Genomic DNA, 25,522 nt, shown 5'->3' on the forward strand with positions numbered 1-25,522 from the left:
ATAGATACAGTTTTACTATCATGTAGTTCCAAACTCTATTAGCCTTGTTATACACATTTGGCAGAGACTTAAAAAGCATCTTCAATTGGTTTTTTAATTTTTTTTCCATTGTTGGTGAATTGGCATTTGTATATGAAGAATTTGGTTAAAATAATTTTAACAAAAACTCCAAATTGTTCATTCTGATTGTGGCAGCATGAGGGTATGAAGCCGTTACTCTGCCCTTCAACGCAGGGTAACCAGAGGGTGTCACAGCGCCACCTTGGGAATTGCGCCCAAGGAAATAGGTAAGGTGCGTAACCAATGAGAACGAGACTTCATTCCAGCACAAAATTCATTTTATTCCATGTTTTAAAAAAAACAGTAAAATTCAAAGAACCACAATAGGAAGGGAAGTGCACAGTACTGGGGCCTACCAGCAGGGGGAGGGCAGTCCAAATGTGGGAACTGGTTCCTAAAGCAAGTTAATAAATCACCCCAAGCACTTGTGAACAGACACTCGATCGAGAAGAAATCCCAACACCGGTCACTCGTACAGCACACAGGTCCAGTTCCTCAGAAAAATTTTCTGGGACACTGAAATTATTATTTTTTTTTTTTTCTGGGAAACTGAATTTTTTATTTTTTTTTTCTGGGACACTGAATTTTTTTTCTTTTTACATGAGAATTCAGAGATTTTTTTTTTCTGGGCCATAATTTTTTTTTTTTCAGTGGCCCTAATCCTCTTCCGTAGATGAGGACCAAAGAAAGTGTTAGGAAAGAAAAATATTATATAAATTCTTTCTAAAATCAAATCTCCCCAAAATATATATCTCTTTGAACATGAAATGGCTTTAATGTTCCATAAAAGGCCTTTGTGATGACTAGAATTACGTTAATAAAACATTTTCTGTTTAAAACCTCAGGCTTTTCCCCTCTGTAGCGTCGCAGGACGATGACCTCACCACCTGATGACGTGTCGGTTTGTTTACAGCGCTGCAGCAGCAGCTCCCTCAGACATGGCTGTGGACATTACACTACTGTTCAAAGCCAGCGTGAAGACGGTGAAAACCAGGAACAAGGCTATCGGAGTAAACGTGGACTCCGCCAAAGATGAGATTTTCAAGAAGAGCCGACCGAAGAGCGGCTTCTCGCTGAGAGCCAAGGAAGTGGTGAGTGTTTACCACGCTAGCGTTAGCTTTAGCCTCTGGAGTACATTCATTTGGAGCAAAAATTAAAAAAAAAACACGACCATGGTAATAAAACCTGGTCCTGGAGCTCCATGCGGTTATTAAGTGTGCAGAAAGATGCACAGCATTTGCTAATCATTAAGTTAACAGAGGCGGTATCAGCTGTTTCTATTATTTTTGCCTCTGCTACGTTTCTGCACAGAAGTGGAAATATGTTTCAGAAATATCCATGCTATTTTAGGCGAACAAAAAATAATTTAAATAGTACCATCATCTTGTGTGTAGGGTTAAGTTAAGGACCAAAACCGATTCAGCTTTTGAAAAACTGAAATCTTGGAAATTTGTGAGAAGCTGTGATTCCAATTGACAAAAAAAAGCAGATGAAACGTTCAATGAATGAACATAAATGAAATGAACTGCTGTTTTTTTTTTTAGCAAAGTTAAGTGAATGTAGCAGTATTTTTTTCAGTCAAAACGTCTAACTTGTATTTTCGCAGCTACAAATAATAATATGCAGACAAATAAAAAATGCATTCAGCTTGCATTCTTTTTCTGAATAGCAGTTTTAGATCAATCCTGAAATTGGAATGTAACTTTTTTAGTTTTTTTTATAGAACCACAGCTTGTGTGGACTAAATATGTGCTGACATATCAAATAAGAAGTTTTTTAGTCTAAGCGTTCTTTAAAAAATTGAAGTTAAGCAACAAACATTACCCTGCACTAGAAGTAGGGTTTGTCTGACCAACACTTCAACAACAAGCCACAGCAATGTTGCTGACAGGCAGTAAATGATATTTTATGTACGTATACGTAATTCTCAAAACGACAACCTGCTACAACTAAAAATCTGTTTTTACAGCATCTTGGTTACATTTCCTGCAGCTGCAGACTTGATGATGTTAAAATACCAACTTAAAATATGAATCAAAGAGAAAGGAAAAATAACTCGGTTCAAGTCACTTTTTGTGTCCGTGAGGAATAATACGGCGAGAAAGAGTAGTAATAACACAGAAACGAGGGGAAATTAGAGCACACTAAAACTAAATAATGCAATACTTAGTAATCCAGAAGCACTGAAATAGGTTATGCAGGATGAATTAGGGAATTTAGGTGTAGGGAATTCTGTTTCCTGATCCAAGCCACTCAGTTACTGCGAAATTATGTAAGATCTTGTTGGATCTTGCAGTCTGATTCCATAGTTTTCCCATCAAACAAAGCAGAGCAAGCTTGAACAGGGTGACAAAAAACACTGTGGAGCAAACCTTGATTTTAAACAGTTCAGTAACTTTCAGTCAGAATTTATCACTGGGAATCGACTAAGGAAAAACATTCAGTATCTGTTCAGAGAAAAGTTTATTTTCTTAGAGCTGTCATCTGAACATGTGCTTTGTAGTAGTGATCAAATTTAGTAAAAGTGGCCACAGATATGAGGGAGTCCATGTGTATGGTTTGTGAATGTTCAGATTGGCATGTCAAAGTAACATCCATTTGTGTGGAAGCAGTGATGTTTTCTCAGTAGAACATTTCTCAAAGCATCACACAGCCTCCACCAATTTGCCACCAGTCATCCTAGTGCCATGTTTTGTCTCATGTTAGTGACACACACACACACGTATAACCATCTTTTTTGGTTATACGTGTGTAATCAGACATATAACCATGTGTACATAGAACCAGAACACGTGTTCAAAACTGTCTTCCAGTTTTGAGGCTCACATGTCCAATCATTGGTGCTTTTACTAATAAACAGAGATCAACATTTAAGAACAGTTATCTATACACCATTTTATTACTCTTGTTTTGTTTTTAAATACACGTAAGCATAAACATGGGAGAAATAGCTGCTAAATTCAGTAATAGCTTTCAAGTAAACATGCTTATTGCAAAGATTGTCATCCTTTTTATTCATTCTGCTGTCTTTAGATATTAACTAGTTGGGCTATCTGCTCTGGAAGCCAGTCGGAGTTCAGCAGTTTTTCAGCCATGTCACTTGTATCTTCCCATAAAGGATTTTAATTAAAATAATGGTCAAATTAATAAGAGTGATGGTTGCTCTCCTTTAGATTGACGCCATTTTTGACAACCAGAAATGTTTTTGCACAGCCAAACTGATCCTCATTGTAAACAAAGTGCATGGCCCTTCTTTCAGCTGGCTTACTGACAGCTCACAGATTGTCGCAATACTCTGTGCTCCGTAGGCAAAACTCCTTCTACTCCAAAACATACTCTGGCATCTCAACAAAAAGGCCTTTAAGCTGCAGGAATGCTATTTAAAATATTAAACTTGAAAGTATATTTTTTAAAACCTGCATTTGCCAGTGACCGGCCCATGTCTGATGCAGGAGCTGCAAAGTCGAAACAGACTTTACAGCTGTGAGAGCATGAGAGAAGAAATGGCACATGGCAGCAATAACTGTAGGCATGAGTTAGTCTCTGTACGAGAATTTATTCTTCCCAAAGTGCCGTTTGTGCTTCCATTTATTTAATTTTTTTCTTAATTTATCTGCACTACCGAACAAAAACAAGCCTCGTACAGTTGAGTGTGACCACAGCTGGTTACAGGACACACTGCCATGTTTTGAGCTGCTCCAGAAAACTGGGAATTTGATTAGTTTGGGAAAATGAAGTAGACAGTCTTCATCATCTGCAGTTGGCAGTAAGGACAGCTCATTGGCAGCTAAAGGCTTTTTGCTCCTCTGCTGCTGAGAGACCTCGTCGAACACAGGCGTCTTCAAAGCCATCCTGAAGAAGCACTTCAGCTCTCCCCTGGGAGGGAGAGGCCATCCGGTCATTCCCAGCGGCTCCGGCCGTCGCTTTGAGGGAGACGTGAGGCCAGTTGCCGCAGCTCTGCGCAGCCAGGTTCTTGTTATGTTCCGTTATATTGATATTGGAAGTGGAGTTTTAATAAAAGCGCTGCTGCTGCTGCTGCTGCTTCCAAAGAAACCTGAACCTATCCTGTGGTGCCTGGCTATTGCAGCCCCCTAACCCCTCATCCTGCTGTCTGCTCCTCGGTGTAGATATCATCTCAGATCATCTCAGTGGAAGGTTGTGTTTTTTTTTTGTGGAAAATGAAAGTCTGGAATGTCTTGACTGCTTCAAGTTATGTCGTGGTTTTCAGCCACCTTAGCCCAGTTCTCCTGTCCGTTCTTCTCTACGCAGCCTGACATGTGCAGCTTTTGTTTTTTTTCTGCCCGACTCGCCTCTTCCCATGCATGATTCCATAAACATGCTGCAATAACATTTTCTTTCGGCTCTCAAACAATTTTTGAGGAAAACCGATCCTCCCAAGAGCCAGTGATTAAAGGTGGAAGATCAAAACAGAGAAAATATTAAATTAGGTCCCCAGTAACAATGTTGACGGCCGGCACCTAATGCACAACAGATGTGGGTGCCCTTCAAGACATGCATAACTCTCCCACTAACTCTCCGTCCCGACTTCCCATTGGAGGCTCACAGAAATAGAAAGAAAACATCAAAGTTGACAAATACACAGTGGTCTTATGAGACTCCCTTCTTTTCTTTTTTTTCCTCCCTCCACTCAAAATTCAGGAGAGCAAGAAAGGGAACGTTGCTCCATTCAAAGTGATTTTTAAAAAAAACCCTGTTTTGATTGGCTAATAGGAGCGCTAGTGTTAGTGTGATGAGGTTTGGTCGAGGGAATCTTTTTTACCTCGTAGGGGCCGCTGTGGAACGCTGTGATCTCCGTTTCACCGCTCACCTCGTCACTCCCCACAGCATGCTGCCCTTCTCAACTTTAAATGGACGAGGTCACTCTGAAATTGCTAAATTGGGTGTAGAAAACAGCGCGGGGCTCCCCGCTGTGCCGTCAGGATTGCCATTCCAAAATCTGCTCCTCCTCGCTGTGTTTTCTTTTGAAAGGCTGAAAAGCGAGGCCGGCAGCCAGCTCTTTAAAGTGCGCTGCGATATTATCCTCTTCCCTCTATACTAAAACAGCATGCTTATACTTTCAAAACATTTTCGTTCATCTAGTTTACTTAACATTTTTTGAGGACGATTTAGTTTCAGATTAAATATGATGAAATTATACTTGACTCGCTCAACAACATTTGATCGCTACGAATCTCTGTGAACATTAAAACTGGAATATTTTGACATTGATTCACATTTAGTTGTTTTAAGAGTAAGGAGACGTCAGCAAATACTGTTTGCTTTTTGTGTGTTTTAATTACAATTAGGGAACTAAAGTATATTTGGAATATAGTGAAATGTGTAGTATTGGCATGCCTTGTGTAAAATCACCTAATTAATCTTTCACTGCTGTGGCGTCATACTGAAAAATTACTATTTATATTTTACAGTCATTAAAGTGAATCTCCTTAGCGGGTCAAAAACAATCATCCAAGCCATAGAATGGCAACAACTTTACATTAGTTTAGAAAAATGTAACACATTTTATTATAATATGTGAGGTAAAGAGAATGAACGTGATGCGTCTGACTAAGTCCTTGATAAATGGATGATTGTTTTAGTTTTGAAACATATTCTCCTTTTGTCAGACTCTTTAAGTTCAATTGTTAAATTAGGCCACAGTTTTGTAAGATTTGTAAACTAGATTATTTCAGATCCTGTTTAACAGTTTTCTTTGAAGTTACTTGTATAGAAAGGTGTAAATTAATATTTAATTAATAATGACACCCTGAACAATTGCCATAAAGCAAATGACTAAATAAATGTTCAAATGCAAATGCTTGAACAACAAGCATTGTTTTCTTATTCTGCGTTTAGTTTCAAAACTTTTATTTATTTGGGCGTTTAATTATATTATGATGCAGAGGCCTGTTTCTTTTAGTCACTTCAAAAGGAGAAAGACAAGAGAACATGCCGCTGAAGTGAGGCAAAATAGGTGGGCAACTTCATAATCAAAGGACCCGGACACACATTGTCGGTCATGGTAATGAGGGTCAAAGCTTCCTGTTAGAGGACCACAGTACACATATGAGCTAATGTACCTGAGTGTCTTTACCTGGACTGCAGATGAATGTGGATGGTTGAGAGGTTAACCTAAAAAGTTAGCTTGCCAGGATTTTCCTGGTAAATTATGTAATTATTAGTTGGATTAATCTCATATTTTTCTATAGAATCAACATAAGTTGAAGTTTGAGGCATGTACTTTTAGATCCAACTAGTATTTTCATACATTTTTTTTCTTTTACTAGAATATTTAATACTCTACAGACATACACTGTTTCAACATGTGAAGATTGGAAAATTTGGGTTTTAATTTCAAAATGTATATATATTTTTTTTAAAAGACGTCTCTTTAGAGATTTTTTGTTTAATAATGATTTTGTTATCCTCATCCGTCATCTGATATGAGTTTCCTGCCTACTGCACCATGAAATTACCAAATTTCATTCATTTACCAACCAAAACGTGTACATACTCAATTTCTTCATCGGGTAATGCTTCCAAGAAGTGCTATGTAGCTTTTTTTTTTATTCTTCAAAGTTTGTATTTAAGTGTGCTGCATGAAACTATGGCACTTCATGTTTATTTAACTGTCAGAACATTGTTTTATATTTTCAGTCGTATTTATTCAGTCATCTGAAGTTAAGGTAGTTTTCACCAGACTCGACGGAGAAGTCGTTTGCTGCCTTAGCATTTCTGCTTATATAAACTACATTATACTTAAACAGTTATTTTTTTTGTTTGTAGTTGTGCATATAAAATCTCAAAGGAAATATTATGCGACTCTTGTGTCTGATTACCTCAGTTACACTTAGGTACGGAAACAACTGTGTTCTCGAGCCTTTCTGAACACTTGATGTCTTGCTTCAGTTGCTGAGCCGATTATCATCATGCAGCACTTGATGTTTAATGGCGGGGAAAAACTGTTCAAGAAATAGATCCAGTGATATTTTACGTTAGGCTTTTTCCATGTTACCACCATGGCTAGAAATATGCAGACTAAATAGTCATGATTAAAGCATTTTTATTCTTATCTTTCATATGTTTTAAGAAAGAAGCAAGCATAACTGAAACAAGCATAACCTAAATGCACATTCGTACCACATAAATTAATGACGGTACAGGATTCAATATGTGTGTGCATGATTTATTTTAAATAGTTTTGTTTATTGTAGTTCTGGTTGGGAAATTCATGTATTACACGAATTTCTACGAAATTCATGGTGACACTGACATATACATTGTTTATTATTATTATTATTTCTTTGGAGTATAAAATCCAAACGTTCTTGTTATGTTGGCTCAAAAACAGGATTTAGGGTGAATAAGGTGGGGCATAAACTGAATTGTTAGTGTTATTCATTTGTAGAGCACTATGGCACTGCTGCAGTCTCTTTACCGTAGAGTCTTTGCAACATACTTTGATAGTAAAAAGAAAGTACACCTTCTGTATGTGTGGATGAAATTCTTCTGTTCCTAATAAACATGAACAAACTCACCGCAGTTTAAATCTTTTAGCAAAAATATTTCAAATGAAATTGTATTACGTGAGCCAAGTACTTTAAAACCGCTTGCAAATTAGCTTGTAGCTTTCCAACTATTGCATTAAATCAGTATGACCTTAGTAAGAGTGATGTTTTCACCCCGCAAATATCCGTTGTTTTCTTGATAGGAAATAAGTCCAAACTAGGTTTTTCTGTAAAAATGGGGAAAAAAATTGTTGCCTTTTTTTAGTTAGCTGCACAGCAACGGGTGGGGGAAGGTCAACACTATGTGAATCTGGGTACTTCATACCACAGAGAATACCACAAACATGCTTTAAATGTCTCTGGCACCTCATTAAAAGGACTTTAAACCCCTTTTGAAAGCCTGACGTTTGAAAACATTGGTACGCCCTCAGTATTTCTACTGCTGTTATATTAGGGAGGCGACACGCCAGCGAGATCCAAGTTAATTTAGTTTTATATTTAGCACCAAATCACAGCAGAAGTCATTTAAGGTTACCTTTCCAACATATAATGTCTCACATAGCATATAATACAATAATAATATAATACAATAGTATTTGTAGAGATTGTAAAATTGAAATTTGTCCATTTTTATATTTTCTTTTTTTTTACTAGTAAGATTGTTATAATATTGCTCTTTAAAATAGGGATGCAACATATGCAGAAGTTTTATTATTATTATTAAATATTATCACAACTTCCTGATTTTTATCCTTTACTCAGTGTTACTCTACCAAGAACAGAATGACGTAAAGGCAAAAGCTGCGTAACAATTTGATGGATGTTTCTTTTACAACTTGCTTTCATCTCCCTGCACTGTATAGTTTTTAAAATGGCCAAATGTTTTAGCCAAAGCAGAATTCAACCCGTGATTTATTTATTCTTGTTGCCGGAAGAAACTGATTGGTATGAAGCAAGTTACTGATTTCAATCAAGAGTGGCCATCAACAGTGCCATCCGTGTTCTGTTGTTCACAGCACGTGTGTTTATATATTGGTTGTTTGTTGAAAGGTTCTGTTGAATATCTGCATCAGAAACAGGTGTGAGAGACAAACCGATCGGTGGTTGTCTCAACCCAAAGCTGAGGGGAAAGACGACCTTGACTGCAGTGATTGGCCCTTTCTCTATGTAACGCTGAAACTATCTGGACTTTATCAAGTTCCACAATTATTTAGATCGGACCTTAAGTGGATCCCAGATTTCATCATCATTTGTTAAAAAAATTTGATGGAAATGTTTGTTCAACTTTTTTTTTATGAAAGCAAACTTATCAATTAAACACTCCTCAGTATTATCACATTATTACAATGAAATTGTGTATTTCAAAAGACCAATTTCACTACTTATAAATACGCAGAAAAGTGTAATTCTTGTAGATTGTGTTTGTATGTTCAATTGACTGAAGCCTTCTAACTGAGTACACTTGAGGAAAACAAACTGAGCCCCATTAGTGAGTCAGACATAAACATGATAATAAAGTCAACATGTGGCCCAGTCCTAAGCGCTTCTCTCTGCGAAAGCCCGCGTATTTAAACCCGACATCGCATGGCGTCAGGATGGATAGCCCACGGTCAGGACACGCAGTCAGGGTCTTAAACCAAAGCAGTGCGGTCATCGCCAGATTCTGTCAGTTACCTGCCTTAAACAACAACAAAGAGCCATCCAAGCTCTTTGGAAATCTGCTTGCTAAGTCTTTTCCCTTTTCTTCCTCATCATAATCCCTCCTGATGGTTTGTTTGGGCTCAGTCAGGGCTGGAGGGGAGCAGCGGGGAAGGAGAAAGTGAGGAGGTAAAGTGGGGGTCTTTGATGATGACGAGATTAGATATAGCCCGGCAGACTGTCTCCTTCTGCCTCCGCTGCAAGCCCTGCCTCACACCCACCTTTGTTGGCTGCACGCAAACACACACGAGCACACACACCCCTACACGCGCTTAGTTGCGCACATATATGGCGAGCTGCATGCACAAGGCCACCCCTTTCCTCATTGTTGAGGAATTACTTGCTCTTTAAGGTCTTACGTTACAAGAGCAATTGATCCCTCTGACCCCCTGCAAACCCTTGAGGTTGTGCTGGGAATCTGAGCTCCAATGTATACACACGGGAGGCTGCTCAGCCCCCAGAGCAGCAGGCTTCGCACTCCCCTGCCTTCCACACAACACATACAAAAACTCATGCACACGCTCTGCACTCTCTTGTTTGCTTTCTGATTCTTCAAGCTCCAACGCTGAGGATTTAGCACCCCCTGCTGGTCTAAAAGCTGCTCTACAGCGCTTTGCCTTTACATCAAGAATTAGCCAAGTGCCAAGTTATAGAATAGAATAGAATAGAATATACTTTATTGATCCACAAGGGGAAAAATTGCTTATTTTTTGAAAGCTTTTCCATTTTATGTAATAAATACAAATTTTGTAATATGTATATACCTAAGAGTGATAAGTTCAAACTGACTAGATATAAATAAATAACAAGCAATCACATGCACTATATTAATCAATAAATAACCTATAAATGAATGCAAAAACATGTAATCAATTAGCACACACTTGTGCATTGTAAAGCATGATGGCAACAGGCAGGAGTGACTTTCTGTGGCACTCTGGTGCACTTTGGCAAAATGAGTCTCTGGCTGCAGGTACTCCTGTATCCAGCCAGCACATCATGGAGTGGGTAAGACTATTACCTGCTCACAGAAAGCATAGTTTATGGTTAAAGGTAAACTTCTCATATGTCCATGAGTTTGTATTTTACACCAAATATATATTTAAATTCAAAAATGTGCTTTCATTGCCACATTTTGTTAAAAATTTGAGCCTGTATGTCTAACATTTACTTGGTGAGTTAGGAAAAATTGACATTTTTGAGCTCATGAGCTTAAAATGTTGAATCACTTTACCAACTCTTGTACCATTGTCCCACCCTACGTGGAAACTTCTTACACAAAAGTGACCTTAAAAGACGATAAACCAGTCGTCTGTGTAGTGCTGTCAGCCTCCTTGGTTAAACGAATCCCACTCTCTCGTGTGCTGGGAAGAGCTACAAACCTGACAATCTGAACCATAGGAAGTGCTCTGTTCTCCTTGAACCCCCTCTGAGCTCTGTCACACTGAGCTACAATTAGCTCCTGACCTCAAATAATGCTATTATTACAAGGCTAGTTTCACCTCAGCTGCCCCTGCTTGTGTTAACATGCTCCCCCCCCCGTCGCAGAGCCTTACATCACTGTTATCTTTCTAAGCAGACAAATTCGTTAACCCTGCTTGTCTCCTTCTCTCCGGATTGGGAATAGCGTTTTCTTTACCCGGACGTCAGCTTTCATAAATCCGCTCAGAGTTGGCGTGTCGTGAGGAATGTTCAGAGCCGCCATTAAACGCGGGTGCCAGGTTACTTCTAGCAGCCAAGGCAATTTTATAATTGAGGTTGTTAGAGTGAGAAGGCTGAAGGCTGAAGACAGCGTCGTCCCGCTGTCCAAACACCACCCCCTCCGCCGCTTCTGTGGCTGCTGTCACAGTCAAACTCATTGTGTCATTTTTCAATCCAGGGCTTGTCTGAGCTCTGTCGTATTCTGGACCCAACAGAGCCCACTGTGTGTGCATTCACACCCACTCTCACCCTGGCAGCGGAGCCCTGCGGACGGGGGGAAGCAATTTGGTCTGTTTTAATATTTGACCAAATTGCAACAGCAAACATTGGAGTGCACCAAGTTTCCTCTGGTTTCGCCTGAGCACACACACAAACACAAACCCAGACATTTCGCCTATGATAAATGGATCATAATTTTAATGCTTATTAGAGATCGCTCTGTCAGTGCTATGTGCGCAGAGGCTCATGTTTTTATTTATGAGAGCTGTTAATTGAGGAAATTGCTGGTTTGAGTTTTTTTTTTTTCTTTTTATGTACGTAAATTGATGAGTTGCTGTAAGTAAATATTGAGAAGTCAAACAGACGTCAGATCCACTGAATTAGTCTATCTGTCAGATCCAGTATATATATACTGAATGATACTTTACTCTGGCTCTGTCTGAATGTAACGGAGAAATTTAGTTTCCTTTTGGATGAATGAAGCTCCTTCTGAAACAAATTTGTACACAGGTCAAAGAGTCTTATTGGCACAGTGGATCCAGGTCTGTTAATGCATCTTTTCACTTTGTCTTGGCAGATAACGAACATCACGAAGCTCAAAGACTTTCTGCTACAGCACCGAAAAGACTACGTGAGTGCCGGAAGGTAAGCTTCTTCAGACAATTAGAGTAACTCGGAGCAGACCAGATGAAAAATATCATGTTCAATTAAAACCAGATGTTTACAGACACTGCACAAAATAGCTGTTTGTTTGTTTTTTCTTCACTGTTTGGCATTAATCCAGACCAAAACGCTTTAATTCGGTCAGGATAACAACTATCTAAGTATTTCTATTTCCATCTACGATAAATGTCAAAATAATAAAAGAGAGAATTATTTTTACTTTGAAGTTCAAATTCAAAAATACTTTATTAATCCCAAAGGGAGATTAAATGTTGTTGTAACTCATTAAATCTAAAAAAGAAAAGAAAAAAAAAAGTTGAAAAAATTTAACTTTTACTTCTTTAATATTTAATAGAATTCCCTTTTAAATTGTTTTGGGTCTTTTTCCACAAGTTCTTGCTGTAGTTTGCTGGGATATGACAGAACCGCTGTAACCGAGTCAGACTCGGTTACACACCTTGTCATCACAGTGGAGATGAAAAGGTGTGCGCAAACACACCTTTTCATCTTGGCCCACAAATTTTCTTGAATGATGGCTGCTCCAAGACATTGACTTTCCTGTCCTCCAGCTTCATTGTGACTAAGTCTAACGAAGTTGTAACTCCACGTTTGGTGTCTTTAGATCATTATTTCCACATAAGTTTCTTCGTGATGCCTTCTGTTTATGTGTGTGTGGGTGAGTGTGTGTGTGCGGGGGTGTATGCGTGAGTGTGCGCTGATGGCAGTGAGTGCTGGCGAAAGGTCAGCATCTTGTAGGGTGGTCTGCTGTGGCAGGCTCCAGTCTAATTGTCTGGAATAATTGAGCTTCAACCAAGTGTAGAACAAATCACGCCCAGGGACTAATCCGGTCTTTCCTTTGCTCAGAAGCTTTCTGGGGGTTTTTATGCTGCCGTTGTGTCTGTGGGCGTGGAGATTAGCCCTAATTTAAGGGATTGATTGACAAATTCTCAGCCGAAAAACATTGACAGAAATATTAAGAGCGATAAGTGGCTTCAGTGCAGGATCATTCAGTAGTCGTTTGTTTCTTTAATGTCCAGCGATTAACTATTACTTGATTTAAATTTATGTTTTTTTCTCTAAAAGATTGATGGTTAAATGAAGGCAGGCTTTGACCGTTACCATTGTCAGGAGGCAATTTGAGAAAAAACTAAGGTAAATTAGATAAGCTAATTTTATTTATATAGCACATTTTCAGCAACAAGGCAGTTCAAAGTGCTTTACATGAATTAGAAGGAAATACAACAAAACAACAAACCAAAGGAAAGAGCAAAAGAAGAAAAAAAGGAAATCAAGAGTATAACCCCCTGTTTAACAATAAGTAGTCCGTGATTTATAAACTAAAATGAAGCAACATGCTTAACGTTTTTTACACTGCAAACATCAACATTATTTTCCAGTCTTTTACCTTCTCTTATTTTTCTGTTGTAAATATTAGCCTTGCTTTCTGGTGTTCATTAAGGCAGCAGGTGGTGGTGATAATGACCCTGTAGAGCGCCCTCTGCTGGATAAAAACATAATGCTATAAAATGTTTATTACAGTTGGGATTGTACCATAATTTTACTTCCAATCAAATCGTTATGATATAGCCATTAACCTTTTCCCCAAAATAAAAATAAATCTTGCAATGTTACACAACAAAATACGAGGGAATTAGTCTTTAACCTTGTGTTATTTATTGTGTAGTTTAAAAAGCACAGGTCCATCGGAAGGTGACATTAATCAAATAAAACAGCTGTCTCCTTTTATTTGAACTTTTGAGCACTTTTGGTTTATCAAAAATATGTATGTATGTTTTTATTGTAGGCTATTAATATGTTCATAGACAAATTTAATGCTTAATTTGCCTTTTGGGTTAACATGAATTTATCGGGGGTAATATTACTGTGATGCTGGAGGCACCGTGAATTGGTGGAGTTTTGTTTTCAGTCTCATCTCTACAGACCTCAGCCGTATGACCGACAGTGAGCGAGACCAGATTGACCAGGATGCTCAGACCTTCATGAGGACCTGCTCTGAAGCCATCAAGCAGCTACGCAGTGAAGGTCTCTGTTGGAGTCCCTTCTTCTACATCACTGCTGTCCGTCTGTTATAAAGTCATGTGACAAAAAAAATAGGACACCCTGCAGCGTACATAGGCATATTTGATAAGAATTTTAGAAAAAAAATCTTCCATGTAAATATAAACAAACAGCAAAAGCTGAGATGTGCAAGGAGGATTTGTTTGCTGTCAGAACCTCACAATTATCTGAACTCGAGAATGAAAGACGAGTTTCACCCAAACCCAGAAAAGCACATCCTGCCAATTAAGAAGCCTGGAGGTGGAAGTGTCATGGTTTGACCCGAGACATGGCAGTGAGTCCACGGAACGCTGACTGCCAATTAAGGAATGAGAAGTCCTATAATGAGCCAAGCAGATGTTGCTCTTATTGAACGTGGTTGGAGATGCAAGACACTTTTGCTTTCTGAATATTTTTCGGAGTGCACTTAAATCACTTTCTTTTCCAGAGGGAAAAAAAAAGACATAAGATTGGACAATATTTAATATTGAATCCTACTTGTTTTTCATATGGCTGTTACATGCAGGGATCTTTGCTGAAAAGTTCCTGCGTATGTCTGTCTGTGAGTAAATGTTGAACTGCTTTCATCCACAGTGGAGAAGCAGGCGACATCCGCTCAGATTAAGGAACACAGGGTTGCAGTGCTGGATCTCATTGACATGTATCTGAAAGGTAATGTTCTGCTTTATTGTTTCATGGCTCATCTGAATGCACTGAACCCAGACCTGAGTACACGCACATATTTATGACGTGTTTGCGTTTGGATTTAAGGGGTGTGCAAGCTGTACTCTGAGCAGAGGGCCATTAGAGTCAAAAGAATGGTGGACAAGAAGAGACTGTGAGCCACTGCACGCTTCATTCAAACATATCTGCCACACTTTATCGTGGGATTATGGTTATTCTTGGTGCATTCAAGTAAATGCAGGCGATGTGTACTGGTTTCAGATCGAGACTGGCACCAGAACATCCCGGTAAAGTGGAGAAAACCGTGGTGGAGGAGCCTGCAGAGGAGAAAGTTGTAAAGGAAGAAAGTCCTGGTAAGACCGTGGAGCAGAGTGAAAACAAAAAGGCCATCGAAAAGCAGAGAGGTCTTCTCAAACGAAAAAACAAAAACAAAGAAACAACACAGAACACATGTAGTGAGAAAGTAACACTTGACGCTGTAATTGGAAACAATGACTTTACAAACACTTTTCAACAAATTAGGCAACCATAAAAGGCATAGGCGTAACTTCCTGAAGGACTGGAGTGGACATGTCCCCACCAACTCTGGCATGAAGGAGACAGTCCCCACCAATATTTCCTGCACCATTTTTTCTTTGTGCCTGCAGTTATGTATCTCGGCAGCAGCTGCACGCTGCATTAACAGCCAGGTAATACTTTTTAAAAATTCCTTTGGAAAACGTAAATGGCAAGTCCGCGCAGTGATCTAGTGGATTGGACGTCATGTGACTTACTGTGCGCCACATGCGCTGCTGCTTTGCATTGAGTCAGGAATATCAGTGGTCGGGGAAATGACACAATCCAGCAAAGAATCTGAGAAGGAGATGCAAAGTTTTGATATTAACCCTTTCATGCATAGTGGTCACTACAGTTGACAGCTATCTAAAAGCCATTTTCACATATAAAAGAGAAATTAGTTCTCTCTTGTATCTTTACAGAACGGACAGAAACCAAACTATTTATAAATTTAAATGCAGAGGGAATATATATTTTACATATCCAATAATAAGCATCTCAGCTTTAAGCCACATTTTATAGAATCCAGTGATATCAATGGTCACTCTACTCATCAACTGCCCCAACCAGACCCAAAAAAGGTTTAATGCTTGCTATATTAAAGACACATTATATCTCATCTGTTATGTATGAGTTAGCAGGACAAAGGTTTTGCCAACCAGCTGAGGGACAGATGTGGAGTCAGAATCACACAATTGAAAAATACAAAGTTTGCACTGATTTACACAGAAGTTACTTATTCTGCTTTTGAAATGTTTAATAACATTTTGATTGTTACAGAATCTCATGTTGTTGATGTTTTTAGCACTTGATAAAATCAGACAATAAAAGGCAACTATGTGATCATTCTTCACAAAAAATATTACTGAATTATGAAACTGTTTTCAAGCATTCGGCACATAAAGGCAATTAGAATATGACTGAAAAGTTCCTTTGTTAATTTCATCACCAATTGAAAGACATTATATTGATTATGTAGATTACTTCCATTTTAACATATTTCTATTTCATAGTATGTATAATAGCTGCTAAAAGGTTATTTTTGAAAGGTACTATTAATCTGACAAGCCTGATCAGGAAGTATATCCTAATTTATTGAATAAGACTGTCTGGCATCCCCATTTTAGTTTAGCTTTATTTTTAGCACTAAAAAACAAAAGGCCTTCCAGTAACTGTGGGTACATCAGCGCCCCGGCCCTCTTTCCCCCGCTCCTCCTCGTCCCCACCAACTTGCAACACAAAGTTACACCCTTGATAAAAGGGTAATTTATTTAAGTATTTAACTTGAGTGTTGTCGGTTTAGTGTCAGCACTGCTGCATATTGTGGAAAATTTTCTGAAACGCTGAATTTGGGGTCTTTGTTCGCTGCAAAACATTTGTATCAGCATTAATAGAATTAAACACCGGAAATAAATCATTGTATGTAATAAATCTGTTTTGTTGATTTTCTAATCGACTTTTATTTCAAGGCTAGCACAACTTTGGATTTCTATTTTAAATTTATCACAAAAATGGAGCTCGAAATGCATATTTTTGAATTTTTATAACATGTTATAATTTCTACATCTGAAACGGCTGTTGCTTTTGAGTCCAGTTTTATGCAGTAGTAGCTTTTTAACCGATCCCTTTCATCTTTGTTGTAGAGAAAAACACCTCAGAAGTTCAGGACAGCTCCTCCAACCTGTGGGAGGAGGGCCGGGTGGAGGACGAGCTTTCCCCGGAGGAGATCCAGATGGTGGGCAGCATTAAGGCTGAAAACATTGACTAAACAATATGAATCAGCTCTCTGATTTAAAAAAAATATAGTTCATTCCTACAATTTTAACTTTTAGAACTTTGGGGAAACGTTGGGGCTTATTTTATTTATTGTAAAAAATAGTCAGCCGACTGGTTTGAGGGTTTTAACATCAGACAATGTGTCGCATTTCAAGTTCATTCGTCCTGAATTGACGTGAAGCATCTTGTGCACCTGTCTGTGACCAGTTGGGAGGATTTAAACGTGTTTTTATTCCAGTTTGAACAGGAGAACCTGAAACTGGTCAGTGAAATGAGCAACCTGGTGGATGAAGTGAGGTGAGTTTATTCTGGTGAAAACAACTGTGACCCGTCTGTGTCGGTCAGTCCAAAGGAGGACAGTGAGGCTATTAGTTGTTGTTCAAACCTCAGTTAGGGTGATCTATAATGGAATGAAGCTGCTTAATCCTGAAGTTAAAAAAAGGGCATTGAGGACGAGATAATGTTTGATTTATACAGTATGTTTCCATGATCATTTCTAATGTTTTACTTTTTGTACCTACCAGGCAAATTGAAGGGAAAGTGGTGGAGATTTCACGCCTTCAGGAGATCTTTGCTGAAAAAGTGCTCCAACAAGTAAGACGACCTCTTTCCGATTCCTCTGTTTCTGTCACTTTAAATTCTGCGTTTTGATTTGCGCCGGTGCATAAACGTGCTGTCCGTTTGACTTTGTGAAACAGGAAAGTGACATAGACAACATTCACCAGCTGGTCGTGGGAGCAACAGAGAACGTCAAAGAAGGCAATGAGGATATTCGAGAGGTAAGTCAAAGTTTCCACTTCATGTTGGCTTTGTGTGTTTGGAAGAAAACAGCTAGTGGAACTTTTTTTGCTTGTTTGTTTTCCAAGGCAATCAAAAACAATGCTGGCTTTCGAGTGTGGATCCTCTTCTTCCTCGTCATGTGCTCCTTCTCGCTCTTATTTCTGGACTGGTACGACGGTTAACAGCGCTCCCTCAAAGGACTGCACTGGACTCTTCAAAGTCTTAGAAAGCGGCGATGACAACATTTGGACTGAAGGCACGGCTCGCTGTGCTGCAGCTGGTGTTCCCCGTGAAGATCGTCTTCAAGTGAAGACGGCGGTGTGTTCGTCCCTGATGCAGATCTGTGAATCTGGGCTCTGATGGATGAGTGGACAGAACTCAGTATCCAGCTTAAAATGGGATCCAGTGGATTGACTATCAGTCTTATTCTACCACTAAAAGTGATAAATGTTCGACTGCATCTGGTGTTTTTCTGAACTCTTGCCACATAATGGGAAATATCCTCTGAATAAAAAGATAATCGAGTCAAATGCCACCTCTATTTTTTGTGAAAATTAACACCTTCAGTTGGATTTTGGTTATTTTTTACAAGGTAGTGAGTTTAGTCTGGAATTTCAGGAGGATGAAGATCTGCAGAAAGCCACCGTGTGTCGCTGTTTCGTCATCTAACAAGAATTACCTGTTGAGAGTTGCTGCATGCTAATTTTGCTAATCTGTAAGCATTTATAGATTATCAGATCACAGAGTTAAGTTCTGGTCCAGACGTCTGTTGACCTGCTTCAACCATCTCAAAAACTGTTTTTTTTATTGTCTGTTTGTGATCATTGTCCTGCTGAAAAGCCGTCGGACCCAAACAGTCACCTTCACATGGAAAGGAAAGAGTTGAGGATGTTAAAAACAACCCAGGAATCGCTAAGATTTCTGTTTGTATTAAACTGGAAGGTGCTGGATCACCAGTGCATCATGCTGGGCATCTGTTTCCCTGTCAGTGCTGGTGGCTGTAATACAAATCGAAATAATAATTTTCTTATTGCAAATTAGCAAAACACGTACCTGTCAAATCCACAATGCCCAGCCAGCTGCACGAAGTCATTGACTTTGCAACACTCTCTCCTCCTATGCAAGCTCTACTAGCATTACTGCACGGCGGTGGCTGAGTCAGGAAGGGGGACTAGCTCCAAAACTCTTCAACTTCACCTCGAATCGACGCCTGACCGGGTGAAACTTGGACACAAGCAGATGTCCCATCAGGACAAATTTCCTGAACATCAAGCCCGGCATAAAACAGGGTGACATTAGGCATCCGAAATGATCCCGCTGGAAATTTATACAATATCCTTAAAAGACAAAACCATGGCAGACTATCTTACTGGCAACACGCAATAGCTCCAAAAAAGCGTTAGTTTTTCTCCAACTTGCAAACACCAGCAAAGACCATTGGTGTTTATTTAATTCAATCCCTCTGTGGATCCACAAGTAAAGAGACAAGTTGAAACACATCAGTTAAGCTTAAAATGTTTTCTGTGAACTCCTGTGTTTCACCAGAGTAATTTAAGTTGTTTTGATCTTTAAACATCCAGGCACCAGCTTGAAATGAAAGCACTTTATTTCATTTGTTCATTTAACATTTTCATGTGGCTAATGCACTTTAATTGTAGTCATCACATTGCTTGGAAAAAAAAAAAAAGGTACATGTATCGGGACAGTTCGAGTTAAATGGCAAATACAGAGAGGAGAAAGGAAAAGCAACAGGACAAGCCACTAGGTTCAGATTGTTCCACTACATCAGGCTAAAACTAGTTTCTGACGGCTGCGAATCGCCGTCTGTGGTGACATTAATCAAAGCAAAGCGCCGCACAATACAGTGTCTTCACTTGCAAAAAAAAAAAAAACCCAAAAAAAACATTCAGTACAGCATTAAAGTTGTGCTATGAAAAGCAAGTAGTTAAGGTACACAGTAAGCCAGCAAAGAAATGCGTCTGCTGTCCATGTAAAGTGGGAACAATCATTAAGAAGTCCATATAAGAGGACTCAAAACAACGCAGTTTAAAATATTTCTTTTGCTGGTACATTTCTGTTAGGTCAAGGCGTAACGTTTCACAATATCATGACATTAAAATGTTTCTGCACAGATAAAATCGATGGGGGAGGAGGGGCAGAGAGAGGGAGGGAAACGGCACCACGTTTGTGAGAAGGGCGGAACGGAGGTGTGAAAAGCGGCCGCCGGTGCCCAAAAACGAGATTCGAAGCAAACCGGTCGAGTCGTGCGTGCATGTGCGCTCAGACAGGCGACGCAGACACAGAATGGCTCACGATCTCAGTACTAAAGTGAGCTTCTTTATATGGGTGTGTATGTACAAAGACGGTGCTCGTGTTTCTTCGATGCCAACCACTCCGTTTTGACGTGTAAATAAATAAGCGACGAATGCTATTCAAGCAAATCGTGAATCCACCAAACTGAGCCTCGCCGTGCTGATGACGTGCTCTAAACCTCCACATATTTCCAGCTACTGTACACGTCGGCCGACCGAACTACATCAACAGGGCAGCATAGCACCTCAGGCAAGATAAGATGTTTTTGTTTGTTTGTGTTTTTGTTTTGTTTTTCATCCACGGGATTCGAGGTTTGCTTGAATGGCGCAGCCGTGTTATTTTTTATTTATTTATTTATTTTTCTGCAGAAAAGGCGCGAGGCCACCTGATCCCAGCGAAGTCTTAGGCCAGCTTCTGGGCGGTCTCCATCTCCTGCTGGGTCACCTTCTCCTCAGACATGATGGTCACCCACGGAGAAACCGACCGAGTGATCGTCTGCTTGGCCATGTTGTAGCGGTTGATGAGGGTGAAGAGGCGCCCGCGGCCCCCGGGGCCCTGAGGGGGGTAGTTCCCGTAGAGCCCGGTCGGCATGCAGTGGCCTTGCTGCTCCAGGAGAAGGTAACACGACACGTCGAGTTACGATAGGCAAACCAGCATCAAACGCAACAGAATATGCAAAGATTAAGCTATGACTCACTGTGACTATTTAAAGATACATGAGAGGAAAGACGAAGGTTAGTGAAACAAAAAAGCCTCTCTGCCAAGCTGCAAAGCAAAGCTCAACCTCCACCAAAAGGTTTGCCACAGTAACTTTGAATTATAAGTTAACAACAACAACAACAAAAATTCTCTTCAAGTTCAGATGTTAAGCATTTACACAGAAGGAAGGTTTTGAACTTTTTACCACGTAAATGAAGCTGTCAGGACACGGCTGATCATACTGGTAGAGCTTGTAGACGACCAGGAACCCCACACACACCAGGAAGGCCAGGGCGCAGATCACCAGCAGGGTCACCTGAAGGCGATAGAAACGCCTTGATGAGAGCAGATACTGGCAACTTTTACCAGTGAAGAGCAGGATGTGTACTAAATCGGACCACGAGTGGAATAAACAGATTGTCTGGTGTGAATGCTTCAGGTAATGAAGCATTCATTACCTGTGCCAACCAAGGAGGCTGTGTGAATGCAGCTTATAGTGTAAAAAGGTTACAAAAACTTTATAAATACACTTTTTATAACTTTGCTTATTTCCTGTTTTACATTTAAATCCTCTTTTAGTTCCTGTTTTTGCAAATTTCTTCAGTTTCGTCTTTCCAGAGGAAATGGCCGTCAGTTAAATTGACTCACCGACACTTTGCTCGTTTTTAAAAAGGGAAAGTTTCAACATGTGGCTTGATTGATTGATTTCATTTGTTTCATTAAGCAAATCAATCTTCCTGAGTCATTATACAGACCTGCATGAATTCCAACTTTTAGAAATGATCCAAAAGCCAAATGACATTTGTGAAGGAATTTATACTCTTCATAAATGTCATAAATGACTTACCTGGGTTATTACAGCAAATTGTGTGCATGCTTAACAAATCATAGATAATTTTTTTCCTGTTTGTTTAAACACATTGTCATCAAGACATTTGTTGTGCTGAGAAAGTCATTTTAGTGAGAATTGGTATGAACATAATTTTCTTCTCAGAAACCAGACCGGGTGAAACTGACCCGGTCTTTGTGAACTCTACGCTGTTTTGTGCAAACAACGTGACTTCCTGAAAACACACAAGGCTGGGGAAGAAACAAGGTGAATTAGAAGAGGTCCTCCACGTTTCTTGTTTTAAACTTTCATTCTTTTCCAGACTCCGGCTTCTAGATTTTTTTTTTTTTAATGCAGCTTTCCTATTTTGGAAATTCAAGTGGGAAACCTTTACCTTGAGGACAAATGTGTATCAGCTTTTTGCATTTTTTTTTGTTGTTTTTTGCTCATATGTAAATGATTTATTTACTTTATTTTTTTTATTTTTAAAGAAGTCTGAAAGACCTCTTTCCCACAACTCTAATCTTTAGCTCCGTCCACAGATTTTTAATCGGGACGTTGACTCGGCCACTCCGAAGCCTTAATGTTACTTCCAGTCAGAAGAAAGACATTGGTAACATTAAGATTAATTGGGATCTACATTTGCCAGGGCTATCAACAGCATTTTCTGCAAACCAAGAAGTTGTGTTTTGACCAACATGTTCATTTAATGTTGCAGAGCTTTTGTGGCATCTGAAGCTTACATAGAAACTTAGATGTTTCAAAATCTACACCAACTGATATGTTGAACAAAGACTAAATAGAGGTTTGTTACAAATTCTTGAATTTGTAATCTGTGATACTTTATTCTGTGTAAAATAAAGTATTTTTATTTAATAGCCTTTGCATTGTATAGTTTGACATCTAAACCAGATCTGGTACAGGAGCTGCATTGGGACAATATCAGTCAAGCATTTTTTAGATATAAATGCATTTTCTCCATAGATATCAACAACTAATGTCAATATTTTTAAATGTTAAAACTGGCCAACCAATTTTCTTTGGCTTTCAATCAGTGCTACTTCCAGCTGTATGCTTCTTTCTTTACATGAAAGGTTAAATAGGGAAGCAGTGTTTAAGAGAACACACTCTTAAACACTGTGTTTAAGAGTGTTTAATGCATGTATGCATTTACAAAAGCATGAATGTACATAAATCATACCTGATATTCTGATGTATATTAATGGGATTTTATGTGACAGACCAGCAAAAAGTACAACAGAACTAGTAAGTGAAATAAAAACAAGTGCATAAATGTCATAATGCATAATGAAAATAATACATGGCTTTAATTGTCACATGAAAATCTGAAAAGTGTGGCGTGATCCACAGCAGGGGAAACAAGAGTACTCTCTGATTGGACGAGACCAAAATTCAAACCCCAAAGGAAAAAAGTTTAAAACCAAGTTTGATTTTTCTTTCACTTTTTCCCCAGTGTGCTTTCCATGGCGCTTGACAAAATGTGAAATTCACTGTACTGGTAACAAACCGGCTGGAGCTCCAGCACAATAATGCGTGTAGTAATTCCACCAGCATGAAGCTCTTGTGGCCATCTGCGAGGCTGAGGCTGTCGATTCTCAGGAGAGTTACGCAACAGCTACTGGCGATTCAGAGTAGCGAGAGCGGGATAGCAGAGGATGTGGGAGAAATGGTGTTTTTAGTGCCAGGTATCTGTTTAAGCAATTTTTTTATTAGCCAGTATAAATGGACATGCTACATATACTGCTGCATGCTCGCAAAAAAAAAAAAAAATGAAGCCAACAAATGGTGGTTTCAGGGGTTTTTTATCTTTCTTTTTTTTTCCCAAACAGAACATCCTATGCAGATGCTCAGTGTTTCCTGGCTTTTATCTGTCAGATCAAATCCTAAAGTTGCGAAGCGGAGCAGACGGCACACAAAGTGAAGCAACAGGAGCCTGTCTGTGATGAAAGGGCCTGCCGTTCTCTCAGACAGGGTTGTGTCTCTCCTTCTCCCAGATTTCTGCGGCTCAAACCTTCATAAAGGAAGCTCGACGTTCCTCGCAGAGCTGGTGTCCTCCTGTTGATCCTGTACGTGGAGATAAAGGAGGGAACCCCGCAGGCAGGTAGACCCCCCCTCAAACCGTTTGGGGTCTGTGCAGGTTTAGCCCGACTCTACCTGTTTTCTCAGCACTCGCTCTGGCTAAAATAACACGCAGGAAGCATTAGGTGTGAACGGTGCAGATAGAGGAAGGGGAGGTGGGAGAGAAGTGGAGGCCATCTCCATGGCAGCAGCTGAATTAATCAGAGCCTCAGGGCGGGGTTAAGTGAATCATTATGCATTATGGCTCCCTGTGTCTCTGTACAACACAAGGATGTGGAGAGGAGTAGGGGGGTCGGGGGGGACCTGAACCGAGGAGCTTCAGTTGGACAGATGAAAGTGACAGATGCCCCATGTCGCCTGCAGGAGGGGGACAGCCGCCTGTCCTCCAACACATGAGGCTGTAGGAGGGTGAGGGATTTGGGAAATGAGGGAGGAGAATCATCGGTCTTACTTTGAGCCGCTCGGAGACACCTTCGATGATGCTTATTGAGAACTCTGCGATTTTAGGGGACCGTAGCTTTCCCTTCTTGCTCTCACCGTCATATTCTGCCTTTGTCTTCACAACCACCTGGTCATAACACACACACACACACGCACACACACACACACACACACACGCACGCACACACACACACACACACACACACACACACACACACACACACACACAGCAGCTTTAAATGATCTCTTGCGGAAGCAAGGATAATTTAATTTTATTGATTTTTTTTTTATTTTTATGTATTAAACATTTGATTTTGTTCTTTAAATCAGCTAATGAAATCAGAAATCTCACCTTATCTGTTGGGGGGAACTGCAGCTGGCTGGCATCTAGCGGTGTGATGAGAGGAATGGTGTCAAATCCGTCCTCAGATGCCGCCTTCCCGTTGTTTTTCTCGGCGAAATTATTCCCCAGTTTCACCATTTTTGCCCTGCACAGAAAAAGGTGTAAATAAGCCCTTGGTGACGCTAAAATGAGGGCGTCGTTGTTAGTCACGCCCCGTGTGTGTGTGTGTGTTGGGGGGGGATAATTTATGGAGAAACATATGGAGAGAGAAGAGGGGAGGTTGGGGGGTGAACAGAAACGATATGCATGATGTCAGGCGCTTTGTGGGCCAGGAGGTGGGAGATTAACAAAAGAGAGGAGAGGACTCGCCGTAAGGGGAAAGTGGCTGCATCAGAATTTGTAATATTTAAATTTTTTAAAAAGGGGGGGGGGAAAGAAAGATAAAACATCAAAATGCTTTTCTTTTCCGCATGCAAGCACTCACCAGCTCTGCCGAGTCGCGTTATGAACCAGTGCGCTTCCTCCCTGGATGCCTTGGCTTTTCTCGTTCCAGCCTTGCTGCGTGTGCGTGTTTTTCTTAGATGTGACGCAGCCGATTTGCGCGGAGCTGGTGTGCAATATGGCCAGCTGCGTTTGTGCGTCGTGCCCCCCCCCCCTCCTTCGCACCCTTCCTCCCGAGCTGCTGGATGCTGCCGCCGCCGCCGCCGCCGCTGCCGCTGCTGCTGCTGCTGGCGTCTGGCCGCACTACAAGTGATGTAACGTCCATCCATCCATCCATGCACACACATGCTGCAGTCAGGGGGGGGCCAGCTGGAGCCCATCAGCAGCCAACACTTACAGCTGAATGTGGGATGAGTTTATAGCGGTGGGGCTCAAGAAATAGGACATGTGTGCTTCTTAGAGGATTTAGTGTCTGAGAACATGGGAACAACAGAAATGATGTTTGTTTGTTTGTTTTTTTCGTCAGTTTTGTTTTGTGCAAGGACAGGACAAACAGATAATGTGTGAAAATGACTTGAAATAAATCCATGTCCTGTTGCAGTGCAGTGTCACTCTAAGAATTGTTTTTTGATTATTAGGCCCGAGCAGCAAAGC

General features: G+C 40.1%; 2 protein-coding genes across 2 annotated transcripts; one reads left to right on the forward strand and one right to left on the reverse strand.

Annotated features, from left to right (window-relative positions):
• Positions 1–950: 950 nt before the first annotated feature.
• On the forward strand, positions 951–18,232 carry stx18 (syntaxin 18). The gene is made up of 11 exons (XM_005797950.3): positions 951–1,151; positions 11,764–11,831; positions 13,777–13,892; positions 14,502–14,579; positions 14,679–14,745; positions 14,853–14,944; positions 16,790–16,881; positions 17,161–17,219; positions 17,447–17,516; positions 17,621–17,701; positions 17,789–18,232. The coding sequence occupies exons 1-11, from the start codon at positions 951–953 to the stop codon at positions 17,882–17,884; spliced, it is 1,020 nt and encodes a 339-aa protein (XP_005798007.2). The 3' UTR covers positions 17,885–18,232.
• A 1,058-nt stretch (positions 18,233–19,290) lies between these two features.
• Positions 19,291–25,157, reverse strand: nsg1 (neuronal vesicle trafficking associated 1). Its single transcript, XM_023325700.1, has 5 exons — positions 24,912–25,157; positions 24,437–24,572; positions 24,095–24,211; positions 20,920–21,030; positions 19,291–20,618 (listed from the first exon to the last, which is right to left on the reverse strand). The coding sequence occupies exons 2-5, from the start codon at positions 24,563–24,565 to the stop codon at positions 20,418–20,420; spliced, it is 558 nt and encodes a 185-aa protein (XP_023181468.1). The 5' UTR covers positions 24,566–24,572; positions 24,912–25,157; the 3' UTR covers positions 19,291–20,417.
• Between the last annotated feature and the right edge of the window lie 365 nt (positions 25,158–25,522).

Source organism: Xiphophorus maculatus, chromosome 20, assembly GCF_002775205.1.
Source record: "Xiphophorus maculatus strain JP 163 A chromosome 20, X_maculatus-5.0-male, whole genome shotgun sequence".
Taxonomy (NCBI): Eukaryota; Metazoa; Chordata; class Actinopteri; order Cyprinodontiformes; family Poeciliidae; genus Xiphophorus; species Xiphophorus maculatus.

Coding starts and splice junctions, on each gene's coding strand:
- stx18 (XM_005797950.3), top strand. CDS start 951: ATGACGTGTCGGTTTGTTTACAGCGCTGCAGCAGCAGCTCCCTCAGAC. Junction 11,832..13,776: donor GACTACGTGAGTGCCGGAAG/GTAAGCTTCTTC, acceptor TTTTGTTTTCAG/TCTCATCTCTACAGACCTCA. Junction 14,746..14,852: donor ATGGTGGACAAGAAGAGACT/GTGAGCCACTGC, acceptor TACTGGTTTCAG/ATCGAGACTGGCACCAGAAC.
- nsg1 (XM_023325700.1), bottom strand. CDS start 24,565: ATGGTGAAACTGGGGAATAATTTCGCCGAGAAAAACAACGGGAAGGCG. Junction 21,031..24,094: donor GTGTCTCCGAGCGGCTCAAA/GTAAGACCGATG, acceptor TATCGCCTTCAG/GTGACCCTGCTGGTGATCTG. Junction 20,619..20,919: donor CTGACAGCTTCATTTACGTG/GTAAAAAGTTCA, acceptor CTCCTGGAGCAG/CAAGGCCACTGCATGCCGAC.